This window comes from Trachurus japonicus, chromosome 15 (assembly GCF_045865225.1).
Source record: "Trachurus japonicus isolate A0001 chromosome 15, Traja_1.0".
NCBI lineage: Eukaryota > Metazoa > Chordata > Actinopteri > Carangiformes > Carangidae > Trachurus > Trachurus japonicus.
The window spans coordinates 3,194,781-3,208,472 of record NC_140921.1 but is presented as its reverse complement, the minus strand read 5'-3'; the positions used below and the strand labels follow the sequence as shown (position 1 = coordinate 3,208,472).

At 43.7% G+C, this 13,692-nt stretch overlaps 1 protein-coding gene across 1 annotated transcript in view; it reads left to right on the top strand.

Moving 5' to 3' along the window:
* The window catches only part of LOC146973023 (uncharacterized), a 40,828-nt gene extending 27,427 nt beyond the window's left edge, over window positions 1–13,401 (top strand). Inside the window, exons 6-9 of the mRNA XM_085799133.1 lie at window positions 10,940–11,059; window positions 11,426–11,619; window positions 11,811–12,244; window positions 13,348–13,401. Coding sequence (XP_085655259.1) covers window positions 10,940–11,059; window positions 11,426–11,619; window positions 11,811–12,244; window positions 13,348–13,401 — 802 coding nt within the window. The remainder of the gene's footprint in view (window positions 1–10,939; window positions 11,060–11,425; window positions 11,620–11,810; window positions 12,245–13,347) is intronic.
* The last annotated feature ends 291 nt before the right edge of the window (window positions 13,402–13,692 follow it).

Here is a 13,692-nt window from a genome sequence, read left to right as displayed (position 1 = left end):
CTTTTTTTATTACATGGCTCTATTCAATGTCGTATTCCGATAATTTATTGATATTTCTGATATTTATTTACATCCTGATTTTGCATTTTACAGTCTGTTATTACTGTTTAACAGATCGTTGCTAAGTAAAATATACCGTTGCTAGGGACGCCGCTCTGATCAGCGCAGCACAGATGAGAGAAACTATGGAGGATATTTACTTTCTGTTTCATTTTTACCGTCATTAAACAGCTTCGGACTAATAGTGATGTTAGATAAATGACTAGTAACTTGTTACAGAGAGAGTGGAAACACAGCTCTCCTCTTGTCTCTGTCAGAGCGTCTGTGGCACCGCGAGTCCGCGACCGTAACAAAGTCCTTACGTCTCTGACCGTAATCTCGTTTATGGCAGATACGACTACACAAATACATACATTGTAACATGTATATGATAATCTATCGATCCGCTGATTGATTATTAAAGGCTTCATTGAAAACAAATGCACACGACCAAGGCCGGTGAGGAAACCAGCAGAGAAGTGACTGGACTTGCAGATTTGCTAAATTATGCAATTTATAAATCGATAAAAGTTGTATTTTGATCAACATTACATCTGAAATTAATAATTTCACTCTTAAGCCGTGTAATAAGCGGGATAATGTAGAGTTAGTCTATGGTTATGGAGAAATAAAGACTAAGACATCCTTCATCAAAGCCCATACAGTCTAATGATCATAGCTGTGCCTCAGTCCCCAGTTGGTACCCAATATGGCGCTCACAACAAGAACGTCACGTGACTGATAAGCATCTATAGGACATGAGAACGCTGTCAACAGGGAACTTTGTCCTAAACTCACTGCTTTTATTCTTTATTCAGATTGAAGAGCTGCAGTTTGTCAGAGATCAGCTGTTCTTCTCTGGTCTCAGTTCTGAAGTCCAACCCCTCCCACCTGAGAGAACTGGACCTGAGTGGAAACTGGAACCTGAAGGATTCAGGAGTGAAGGATCTGAGTGGTTTTCTGGAGAGTCCAGACTGTAGACTGGAGACTCTGAGGTCCGTTCATTGAATGAATGAAAGACATTTTTAAATAGTTGTTTCCAGTAGGTCTGTTGATCAATAATAATAATAACTAATTAATTCGATGTGGTTGAGATTAATGTTGTATTTTTCTTGTTGTAGAATCAACACATAACGTTTATTTAAAGGGAGTATTTGTGATGGTTAACTGATGGTTACTTGAACTTTGTCCTCAACTCACTTTTTTTATTCTTTATTCAGATTGAGGAGCTGCAGTTTGTCAGAGATCAGCTGTTCTTCTCTGGGCTCAGCTCTGAAGTCCAACCCCTCCCACCTGAGAGAACTGGACCTGAGTAACAACAACCTGCAGGATTCAGACCTGAAGGATCTTTATGATCTTGTGGAGAGTCCAGACTGTAGACTGGAGACTGTGAGGTCAGTGTTGGGGCAGAGTCAATCTGTGCTGATCTCAGCAGTGCTGTATAAAAATAATAATAATACTTCTAACGATGATGATGATGATGATGATGATGATACACAGTTTTTCACAAATAAAAATTAAGCACACCAGTCTAAAAATCATAAGTTTTGAAAAGATGGAGACAGTTTGGTGAATGAAACACATGTGTAGGATGTAGATAGGGAGCATGTAGGTTCTCTGTGTCTGGACAAGTTCAAATATTCATCCAACAGTTTCAACATATTTGGACCAGAGTTTCTATAAAACTCTGATCCAACTTTCCCTACAGTCACATAGCTGATGTCAACGGGAGACTAACTCCTGAGTGTCAGTGACCACTTGAACCAGTCAGAGGTTCACATTCGGAGCTGTGGCCTGTGATTGAACGACCTGTGTCCAGACAAGTAGGACCTTTAACATCTGTCCAGAGGTTTGGTTTGGACTAGGGATGCAACGGTTCTCGATAAAATACCGAACCGTTCGGTACGGCCTGCATGGTGCAATGCGCTCTTGGACCGCGGTATTTCAGATTCAGCTTCCATCAGCTCTTACTGCTTTACAGGCAGCTGTGCCGTGTATGTGTGTGCCTGGCCGTTTAAGGCGAAAGCCCGCCCCCGCGAGTTGATGTCACTGTTGAGCCTCCACACACTCACAGTAGGCTCGTTCGAGATGAACTGCGCCTCGCCTGGACGGTCGGCGAGAGCAGGCGGCAGCAGCAGGGGGCGGTGACAGAAAGCTGCAGTCAAGTCGGACAGTTTCCAGCCGCCGTCAATACAAACAGGAAGTCACCAAAGTATATATTTCTTATGCTGTACTGCAATTGTCCAATAAATAACCAATATATTTCTCAGGATATAAGTTTGATTCAGTGTGAATATTTTTTAAGCAGTATAGGCCTACAACATGAGATTCATATAATCTAGCATTATACAACAACACGTAGTGTTTGCAGTCCTAACTAAGAGCCAATCAGCTCATGATCTGGTGCGTTTCCCATCATGCCCTGAGGCTTGCAGGCGGTTGCAGTCGGTGGAGAGCAACTGCGGCGCCTGGCTCTAAAAGCTGCGGCCGCCTTGATCTCGTGAGGTTATCGTTGCAGGCGCGTGCATGACGTCAGAGCAAGTCGGGATCAAGTCGGACACAAATCTAACTGGCATGGATTGTGCGCTGGTCACCGGCGATCGATTCTGCGCACGCCTGGCTCATCTCGAACGCACCTAGTGACTCCCCCCCTGCAACTGAAAGTGCAGCAGCTCACACACACAGAAGAGGGGGAAAAAAGAAAAGAAAACAAACAGGCGGCAGCACGAGCAGTCACTGATTGCGATCGCGGGGAAAATTAATTAGTTATTAGCGAGATTTAGCACATTTAGCTTTTATTAGAGTTCCAGCACAACTCTGTCCATGCACACTGCATGTGTGTGGTCGCGTGCCCGCGCGCGATAGAAAGACGATGTCCAGCAGGAGGAGTTGACTGACAGGGATGAGAGGTAGTGAAAGGCTGTTTAAAAAAACACAATACACAATAAACATCTTCTTTCCCAGTGAGAGACTGTGGTTGCCAGCATAGTGACGGTCTTCCATGACGGCAATATAGCCCGATCTCTGTTTGAAAGTGGCTTCAAAGTGTGCACCGTATGAAAGACTAAAGGAGTGTGCAGAGGGAGGAGCTAGGGGGATGCAACGAGCTAGGGGCTGTTCACAGACAGTTCAGGGGTCTGCCTGAGATGAGGGAAACTCAGAGTTTTCCGTTTCAGAGAGCAGGATCAGCGTAATGCTGAGTCAGTCGCTACGGCAACATGTGCTGCGCAGCAAACCTGCTCCCTGGCAGGCTGATGATGGCTTCTTGTGCTCACGGTGAACGCGCCTCCCTCAGGCTCAACATACTGTTCTGAAACCGAACACTCTGAGTTTTCCAGCTCAGGCTCAATCAACCCTGAGCTCGGCATTTGACTCAGAGTTTGTTGAGCCTGAAATGGACCCCAGGTGTGTGTGTGTGTGTGTGTGTGTGTGTGTTAGGGCTGTCAGAACGAACTTCGCTATTCGAATACAATTCGAATGTTAGTCAAAATGAGAACATTCGAAGGTGGAAACTGACGTTCGAACGTTTTTAACGAGGCAAATTAACGTAGTGCGTCGCGACGTTTGGAGTAGTACACATGTTGATAAAACACAATGCAGTTGTTGTTGTGCACAAGGTAAAGCTGCAGCTTCAAATATACGAGCAGAGTTTTTTTAATTGCCCGTTCATTTGGCCGCCACGGTGCGCGTATGTGTCCCCACACTACACGCACACCTTTTTTTTTTTTTAAATTGATAGATCCGCGGACCACTTGTGTGCCGATCACGGATCAGCTGTGATCTGTTGCACCACTGCTCTGTGCCCTAACCCCGCAGCCCCCACGGGGTGGGGGGGGCGGCGCTGCCCCCGCCTGTGAAGCCGGGTTTCCCCCGAATCAACGATCCTTTTTTTTTATTTATTTTTTTTATATATACCGCAACATATGGTTCACGTCAAGATAACTTATGTATTTTTGCTATTCAAACTTCCACAGTCCATAGTTCTCTTTGTTTAACACTTCAAGAGACTTTGGGTTAAGTAACCATGGACAGCTCCAATGCAGGATTGTTCTGCGTTCTGCTGTGTCGTTGTTGCCACCGTCATCGCTGCCCCCCCCCCCCTCTATAATGAGGTTAAAAAAAACATATTAAAAATTCGAATGTTAGTCGAATATTTAGCATAAGATGGGTTAGAAATTCAAACCTGATTTGGGGGGAAGATTGACAGCCCTAGTGTGTGTGTGTGTGTGTGTGTGAGAGAGGGGAGCTCTACAAGGAAATACTATAAATAGTAGTAGCCTAATATTAGAAATAATATAAATTTTAAACATTATTTTGGGAGAAAAAAAAAGTTCTCTGCACAAAACACATACCGAAACCGTACCGAGAACCGTGGCCAAAAACCGAGGTACGTATCGTACCGTGGGCTACCTGTACCGTTGCACCCCTAGTTTGGACACATTCAGGTCTTAGTGTGTCTACTCCAACATGTTAACATCAGAGCAGAGAGGAAGCAGGCTTCACTGCACAGCTGCTGCACATCTGATCTGAAGTCAGTGTTGCATCACTGACTGACTTATTGACTCTTCTTCTTCTTCTTCTTCTTCTTCTTCTTCTTCTCCTCCAACAGGTGTAAGCCATGGTCTAATATGTTTGATGGGAAGAGCTGCAACATCAGTGAATCAGATTTAGGGGACCTTGAGCACTGGGCTGTCAGCTAAATGATGGTAAATTTGCACTTATATCACGCTTTTCTAGTCACTTGGACTAGACTCACTTAGACTCACTCATAAACTCTGTGCGCAGACAGGCTTGGGGGGCTAATCATTCAAACACATTCATACAGCCAATGATACATCTAAGGGAATGTGTGGGTTCAGTGTCTTGCCCAAGGACACTTCGACATGCAGACTGAGGGAGTTGGGAATCGAACCACGAACCTTCCAGTTAATGGACGACCCGCTCTACCTCCTGAGTCACAGCCGCCTCATCAGGGTTCATCTGAACCACGTGACTCTCCTCCGCAGCTCCACTTCAGGAGACACTTTGTGTTTGTGCTGCTCTCAACAGTGTGAGCATGGGACTGACCTGGGAACAGTTTTAACAGACCAATCAGTGTTTCCCATTAATTAACGAGACTATGGCAGGCCGCCACAGGGGGCGTGAGCACATCGACACATCGCGCTGGGCTGCTAATAAATGCTCAATCGCGGTAATTTGCTGTAATTGTACAGTGTTAAGCCGCCTTGCTCAAGCACGCCACGATCTCCCAAAATCCTGTGGGAAACACTGGACCAACAATGGAAAACCATCTTTGACTTGATACACACTTTGTCCATATCCACCGTGTCATACAACTGATATTGGTTCACAGGGTTAGTTAGGTTGTACTTCTGGTTTTGTTTTTCCCAATTTTAGTTGACCCAATTAATATGTTCACCATCTTCTATATATACTGTATATACATTACTTGTAGGTGGGGTGGTATTACATTAACGTTTTTGATGATTATGCACTTTTGTATACAGGAAAGTGTTGACTGAATTGTAGTCATTCATATATTTTGTGCATTTTATATGGAAATACTTTTGACAACTAATAAAACAATTACAAAAACAGAATATGTAATTACAAGGCTTTTTCTATGTCAGTTTCAATAAGCTACGAATACAAATAATAATCAAATGTTGATGTGCTAGAACGTTGTCAAAGACAGATTTTAGATTTTGTGTTTTAGCACAATCGCTTCTTGTTAGTTTGTTCACAATGTTTATGGTAAAACTGGAAAACCCAGGCAAAATGTCTGTAGTTCATTTAATCTGTGAACATCACTACAACATTACGTCAACAAATAGGAGCCAATCTAATATACTGTATGTTCCTTTTATTATTACACACAGAATAAAAGTTACACAGATCTGAGACTGTGGTTTTAGTCTTTATTATTTTATTCAGTTTTTATTTACTCTGAGATAACCCAGAGTCAATCCCATCAGACAGAGAGAGAGAGGACGGGGTTCACCCTGGATAAATTCAACCGTCCAAACTGTGTTCTCATAAACCGTCCCATTCCTAGTAAGTATATACATGTATGTATATGAATGTGTGTGTGTGTGTGTGTGTGTGTGTGTGTGTAAATGCACGTATACAATGTGAGTATTTATCTGTGTGTGTTCTTATGTATGTTTAAATGAGAGTGTGTATGTGAGTATGTCTATGTATACAGAGTAGATGTGTCCATATTACGTAAATTATGGCAAAACAGTTGCAACACCGCCACCTACTGACAGCATGCATTTGTTTTTTAGATGTATATAGTTTCTATATGTTCAAAATAAATAAAAGGCAATTAAATAAATCACTTGGGTTCAGTGAGAACATTTAACAGTGAGTGACATTTAACAGAAATGGTACCCATTTAAAATATTATTTCGTCACTTATATTTAAAGCAGAAGTAAGTGGTCCGGTCGTTTTCGCTAATGCTGCGTTCCAGGCAGGCTTTTGAAATCGTAAATTACAGCTTCAAGTCACAACTTAGTAGCGTTCCAGGCAACCCACTCGTGTTTTTCCGACCTGTTTTACCGGTGAAAGTCACTATAACGGCCACTCGTAACTTCCGACCGGTGAACTCGTACCAGATTGAACTGGTACGACTTCACGGTCGGAAAAATACGAGTTTCCTTGAACGCACCATAACAGTCCTCGTCCCTACGTCGCCACATTCACGGCGTCCCTTGGCTGCACACACAGCCCTGCATGCCGTTCTCTCTCCTCATTGGATAAAAACTGTAGGATACGATAAATGTTTTCTCCTGGGCTCAGAGCAGAGCAGAGTGACTGACAGACCCGTGTTTCAGTCCAATCACTCTATGTAAGTGATTGCTGTCGGAATATATAACTATTTAAGTCTTATATTAACACAAATATATCACTTACTTCTGCTTTAACACATCATATAAAATGAAGCAGGTGAAAAGTAAATAACATAATGGACCCCCCCACACACACCTGGTCCACACAACAGTTTCTAAAATTCACCCCAAAACTCCTGTTGCAGGCCACACTGTGTCATAGCTTGGCTGCGTTGGGGCAGAAATAACAAAATGGCCACTTCACTTTTAATAAGCAGCAAATATAATGCACATGTAAATTATGTACTCACGGCTCCCGACGGTTTGTGGGGTGAAAGGGGAATGAGAAGGTCACCGACAGGACGCAGATCCTACGTAGATCACTGGAGCTTCTCTCTCAAATGTTCGTCTTTCACTCCTGAATCAGATACACAGGCTAAAGTCCCCGGGCTGTTTCAGGCCGATTTAGCATTAGCTTCAATTAGCTGGACACATTTAAACAGAGCAGAGAGCGAGCTAATCAAACACAACGCTAGGCTAAAGCTAACGGCAGTAGCAGGCCATTTTTTTTACACTGTACAGAGTTTTCAAAACACTCACATGCTCATAGTTACCTCTCAGTAGGTCACAAAAGTTCTTCATAACAGGTAACCGGACGTTCACCATAAAAATAAGAGCTTTGGGACTCCTAAACACTTCAACATTGACTCTGACTCTGCCGTGATAACTCGTGTCTCCCCTCTTCTTCCCGCTCTCTGCTCACCGGACACACAGCACCCTATCTCCCGCCCCCTCACCTCAGACTGCGATGTGATTGGCCGGAGCTTTACACCTGTCAATCACATTAATGACGACTCAGCTGTGTTTGATAATGTGTTTATTGTCTCTTCCTTAGGACCACACCCACACATAAACCCACCTCCATTATGTAACCCCTTTAATATATTGGGCTACATAAATAAATTAGAAAATAAAATAAAAGGAAATTAATGTATTATTAATTGTTTAGTTTAATAAGAAAACTGCATACGGTCTCGTCCAATCTCAATTTTCCCCATGTATTTCTGTCCCCTGAATGCATCAGGTCAGATCGGCCAATCAGAGGACTGTAAACACAGTTTAGCCCCGCCCACCGGTTTGCTTTGAGTGTTGTCTACGCAGACTAGAGCATCAAGTTGGAGCAGAGTTTTGAAAAGTGAGCCAAGTGAGAAAGAAAGGAAGAAAACGAGATAAATTCAGTGAAAACGGAGTCTACTGAAGGCAAACGAGCTGTCAGTGAGGGTTTGCTGGAAAAAAAAAAAAGCAACAGAAAGTGAGTTAATGATACGGCAGATGTGGTAACAACTGTTGTTTTTAGCCGTTACTGCCAGCCGTTAAAGCTGTTAAATTACGGTAGTTCATGATTGTATTATACTGAATATAGCTGTTAAAGAAGGGTTATTTACAAGAAACAGTTTAACCAGTGCAGTATTGCATGTTGTTTCGTTGCCATGGTAACTGTGAATAAGATGAACTGTATTACTAAATAATAACTGATGATATTTCTCTGACCCTGTCTGTTGAACAGGTCAGGTTTTTTGTTCTTTTGGTTTTTGTTTTGTGTTTTTTTGTTTGGACCTTCCAGTGAAGTGAAGCAATGGTGAGCCACCCACTTCTAGAGTGAAGTGAACCCCAGATATCCCGTGGTCACTGGACAGGTCCTGCTACACTCTCTGGTGTCAAATCAAATCAAAATCAAATTACCTTTATTTGTCCTGCAAGGGAAATTTGTCTTGGGCAAGTAGAAGAAACAAGAAGAAGAAACAACTGCCTTGTACACACCAGAATATACAACTATAACGATGGCAAACATACACCAAAAGAAGAGAAAGAAAGAAAGTGCGGTGAGTGCAATAAATAGGTTAAATAATGAAGCTAGGTAATGTATCTATTCGTATCGTTTCGTCAGTGGTCCGACCCGACCATGCCTTCCAGAGGAATAGAATTAGACTACTTAGAAATAGCGTATCTTCACACTGATGGGCTCATTTGCTGTTGTAGGTAACAGAGACACATCAGCAGGAACCAGAGACTTTTGCGTATCCAGTTAAAAGCTCCATACCAGGACTTTAATTGTTTCGTTTTGTCAGAGAGTTTTGTTTGTCTTGTTTCAACTTATTTATTTATATATCTATTTGTTTTATTTAACTGTTTATTCTATTCTATTCAATTCATTATTTTTCTAACTACAGCCGGCATTACTTTGACATTTGAACCTTTGCCTCCTGAGTCTCATTTTCACATTCCACGGTGCTCCTGCAGTGTAGAACTACATCTGATACACTAATCCACAAGTCCTGGTATTGTGAAATCCCTCATAAGTGTTACAATTTTCTGTAACTTGCCTACAAGGTTGTGTGTTACAAAGGGACTACAGTATTTATGATGTTTGGCCGTCAGAGGGCTCTGTTCACCTCACAATTATTTATTCCATCAGGAGTTGATCTATAGTGATTATCATGTTTTAAGATGCTGTTCCTGTAGCTGTGTTTAATGTTTGATAATGTGTTTATTTCTATTTACGTAGGATCACAGCCACACACAAACCCACCTCCATTATTCTTTATTTCTACCTCGAACCAATGTTAGATTTCATCTGCTAATACAGCTGTAATACCAAGAGCTGCCCAGGAGATGGCGCCATTCTACCTGAATCAAGTGACTACCCTTCTCTCTTATCACAATAATTGTCAACATTGTTGATGTAATGTTTGGGTAAATCATCAATTTGATTGACTTGTCAGCACATTAGTTGTTATTTAAAATAATGACTGATGTAAAAAACTTGTAACTGAGCAACACACACTCGCGGTTATGTAATTTCCTGTAAATGCAGAAGGAGGGAAGTGAAAGTGTTCAGTCAGTTCAGACACCATTTTATAGCATAAGAAAAAGCTCCCGCACACTGTCATCACTTGCATAGATTTATTGAGCTGAACAACGTTTCGGTCCTGAGACCTTCGTCAGGTTCATGAAGAGGGAAACTGAAGTCTGAGGCAGGTGAGTGTCAATACATCGTAATTATAATAATTATTAAGTGTGAGATTGTGTGAGTCAGTTTGTCACTGTGGATTGTGGAAGAAAGAAGAGTCGCAGTGAACTTCAGTCCACACAGAGACACTGAGAGAAAAAAGAAGCTGTATAGTGTGTGTGTACAGTTCTATTTGTGTGTATGTGTGTGTGTTGCAATACTTAAAGCAGAAGTAAGTGATATATTTGTGTTAATATAAGTCTTAAATAGTTATATCTTCCGACAGCAAGCAGCCAAGCTTGTCCCTTGTCCCTTGTGTGCAGCCAAGGGACGCCGTGAATGTGGCGACGTAGGGACGAGGACTGTTATGGTGCGTTCAAGGAAACTCGTATTTTTCCGACCGTGAAGTCGTACCAGTTCGATCTGGTATGAGTTCACCGGTCGGAAGTTACGAGTGGCCGTTATAGTGACTTTCACAGGTAAAACAGGTCGGAAAAACACGAGTGGGTTGCCTGAAACGCTACAAAGTCGTAAGTTGTGACTTGAAGCTGTAATTTACGATTTCAAAAGCCTGCCTGGAACGCAGCATTAGCGAAAACGACCGGACCACTTACTTCTGCTTTAAGTTTGAAAATGCATGAACTTTTTTAGTGAAGGAAGGGAGTGGGGGAGGGGCAGTTGTATTAACGGATGTGCTGTGTGTGTGTCTTTTCTCTCAGACTGACTGAAGTCCTGAATATGAGTGCAAACGTGGAGGAAGAGGAGGAGGAAGCAGGATCCACCTGTCTGTCTTTGAAGAGTGACCGGTCCAAAGAATTTATTCCTCCAAACCTCAGTTCAGGACCTGGACCCTCAGAGTCACAGTAAGACGCTGCTACAAACCTTAATCCTCCAAACTGTCTCTGTATCAGAGTTTAGTGAGAACACAACAACAACAACAACAACAATGTAAATCCAGAGATGTTTTTTTGAAACGGTGACGACAGTGACGAATAAACAGAAAATGTACATTGCTCAATTTTGATTTTGATTTGATAAACATGGTTTTTGTGTTTGCAGAGATCAGGACCACAAACTGAGAGCAGAGTCTCCAGGATCCATCTGTCTGTCTATGAAGAGTGACCGGTCCAAAGATTTTCCTCCAGACCTCAGTTCTGGACCTGGACCCTCAGAGTCACAGTAAGAGAGCTGCTACAAACCTTAAACCTCCAAACTGTCTCTGTGTCAGAGTTTAGTGTGTTGAGCTGCTGCACTCGACATGACTGTAACGGACAATAACATACGTTTTCAGGATGATGATGCACAAACTAACACGGAGTTTCACGAACTGAAGAGACTTAAACTAACAGGGAGTTTGTTTTCAACTCAAGATTTAGTCAGCCAGGTCTTCATTCAGCTCGTCTCTCTACACTCATCTTCCTCTACTTTCTCTCTCTCTGCCTCTCTGGTTACTGAAGTCCCACCCTCTTAAAGTGGGCAGCCAATCAGAGCACAGATGTGGAGCTGTGACTTTGATATGTTGTTGATCCAGAAATGTCTTGACAGGAGGAAGAGGAGTGATGTCTCTGTGGACGAGCAGCTGTCCTGCTGTGGTCTCTGTCAGGACGTCCTGAAGGATCCAGTCTCCTCCAGCTGTGGACACTGGTTCTGTAGACAGTGCTTCACCTCAGACTGGGACCAGTCTGGTTCTTCAGGACCCCCATCCTGTCCCCAGTGTGGACAAAGACCCAGAACCAGAGGTGAGCTGCAGACAGCCAATCAGAGCAGCTGTGTACAAAGTGAGACTGAACACCTGATGATGTTGATGATCAACGACACAATGTTCAAACATTTTCTTTGTCTGTAGTTTTTCTGTAGCTGATGAAAATGATCTGATCAGATTGTCAGACTCTCTGTCTTCAGTCTGACTCTGTCTCTTCTCTCTCAGCAGATCGTGGTCTGCAGGAGGTTTTAGATCAACATAAGATCAGTCTGAGGAGCAGATGTGAACGAGTGACTGAAGGAACTGAGGCAACAGGAAGTGGAACAGGAAGTGAAACCCTCCTCAACAGGATCTACACTGAGCTCTACATCACAGAGGGACAGAGTGAAGAGGTTAATACCCAACATGAGGTGAGACAGCTGGAGATGACGTCCAAGAAGAAGAAGATCCTCCAGGACACTCCAATCAAGTGCAACGACATCTTTAAAGACTTACTTGTCCAACAGAGAGATGACGTCTCTACGGTCTCACCTCTCCAACAGAGAGAGGACGTCTCTACGGTCTCACCTGTCCAACAGAGAGACGACTCTATGGTCTCACCTGCCCAACAGAGAGAGGACGTCTCTACGGTCTCACCTGTCCAACAGAGAGACGACTCTATGGTCTCACCTGCCCAACAGAGAGAGGACGTCTCTACGGTCTCACCTGTCCAACAGAGAGAGGACGTCTCTATGGTCTCACCTGTCCATCAGAGACCCATCAGAGTGGTTCTGACCAACGGCGTCGCTGGCGTTGGAAAAACCTTCTCAGTGCAGAAGTTCACTCTGGACTGGGCCGAGGGCTTGGAGAACCAAGATGTCAGTCTGCTGGTTCTGCTTTCGTTCAGGGAGCTGAACCTGATCAGAGATCAGCGGTTGAGTCTTCTCAGGCTGCTCCATGTTTTCCATCCAACATTACAGAAGGTCACAGCAGAGCAGCTGGCTGTCTGTAAACTTCTCTTCATCTTTGACGGCCTGGATGAAAGCCGACTGTCACTGGACTTCAACAACAGGGAGGTTGTGTCTGACGTCACGCAGACTTCATCAGTCAACGTGCTGCTGACAAACCTCATCCAGGGGAATCTGCTTCCCTCGGCTCTGGTCTGGATCACCTCCAGACCTGCAGCAGCCAATCAGATCCCTCCTACATGTGTCGACAGGGTAACAGAGGTCCAAGGATTCACTGACGCCCAGATGGAGGAGTACTTCAGGAGGAGGTCCAGTGATGAAGATCTGTCCAGAAGAATCATCTCACACATCAAGACATCCAGGACCCTCCACATCATGTGTCAAGTCCCAGTCTTCTGCTGGATCACTGCTACAGTTCTGGAGCACATGTTGACCACAGACCAGAGAGGAGAGCTGCCCAAGACCACGACTGACCTGTTCTCACACTTCCTGCTGGTCCAGACAAAGAGGAAGAAGAACAAGTACGGTGAAGGACATGAGACGAGTCCACAGGAGCTGACGGAGACCGACAGGGAAGTTCTTCTGAAGCTGGGGAGGCTGGCGTTTGAACAGCTGGAGGAAGGAAACATCATGTTCTACCAAGAAGACCTGGAGCAGTGTGGTCTGGATGTCACAGAGGCTTTGGTGAACTCAGGACTCTGTACTGAGATCTTCAAAAGAGAGAGTGTGATCTTCCAGAAAACAGTCTACTGCTTCGTTCATCTGAGTGTTCAGGAGTTTCTGGCTGCAGTCTACATGTTCCACTGTTTCACCAACAGGAACACAAAGGTCCTCAAGAAGTTCTTGGAAAACCAGGAGGAGAAAAATTCTAACAGTGACTGGTCTTCAGCAGAAAAACGTTTTAGAAATCATGACAGAGATTTATCCTTGAATGATTTCCTGGAGAGAGCCATGCAGAAATCCTTCTGCAGTAGAAATGGTCACCTGGACCTGTTTGTTCGCTTCCTTCATGGCCTCTCTCTGGAGTCCAACCGGAGGCTGTTAGAAGGTCTGCTGGGTCAGACAGACATTCATAAAGACACCATCCTGATAGCCATGTTCTACCTGAAGGAGATGGTCAATGATGAAATCTCTCCTGACAGAAGCATCAACATCTTCCACTG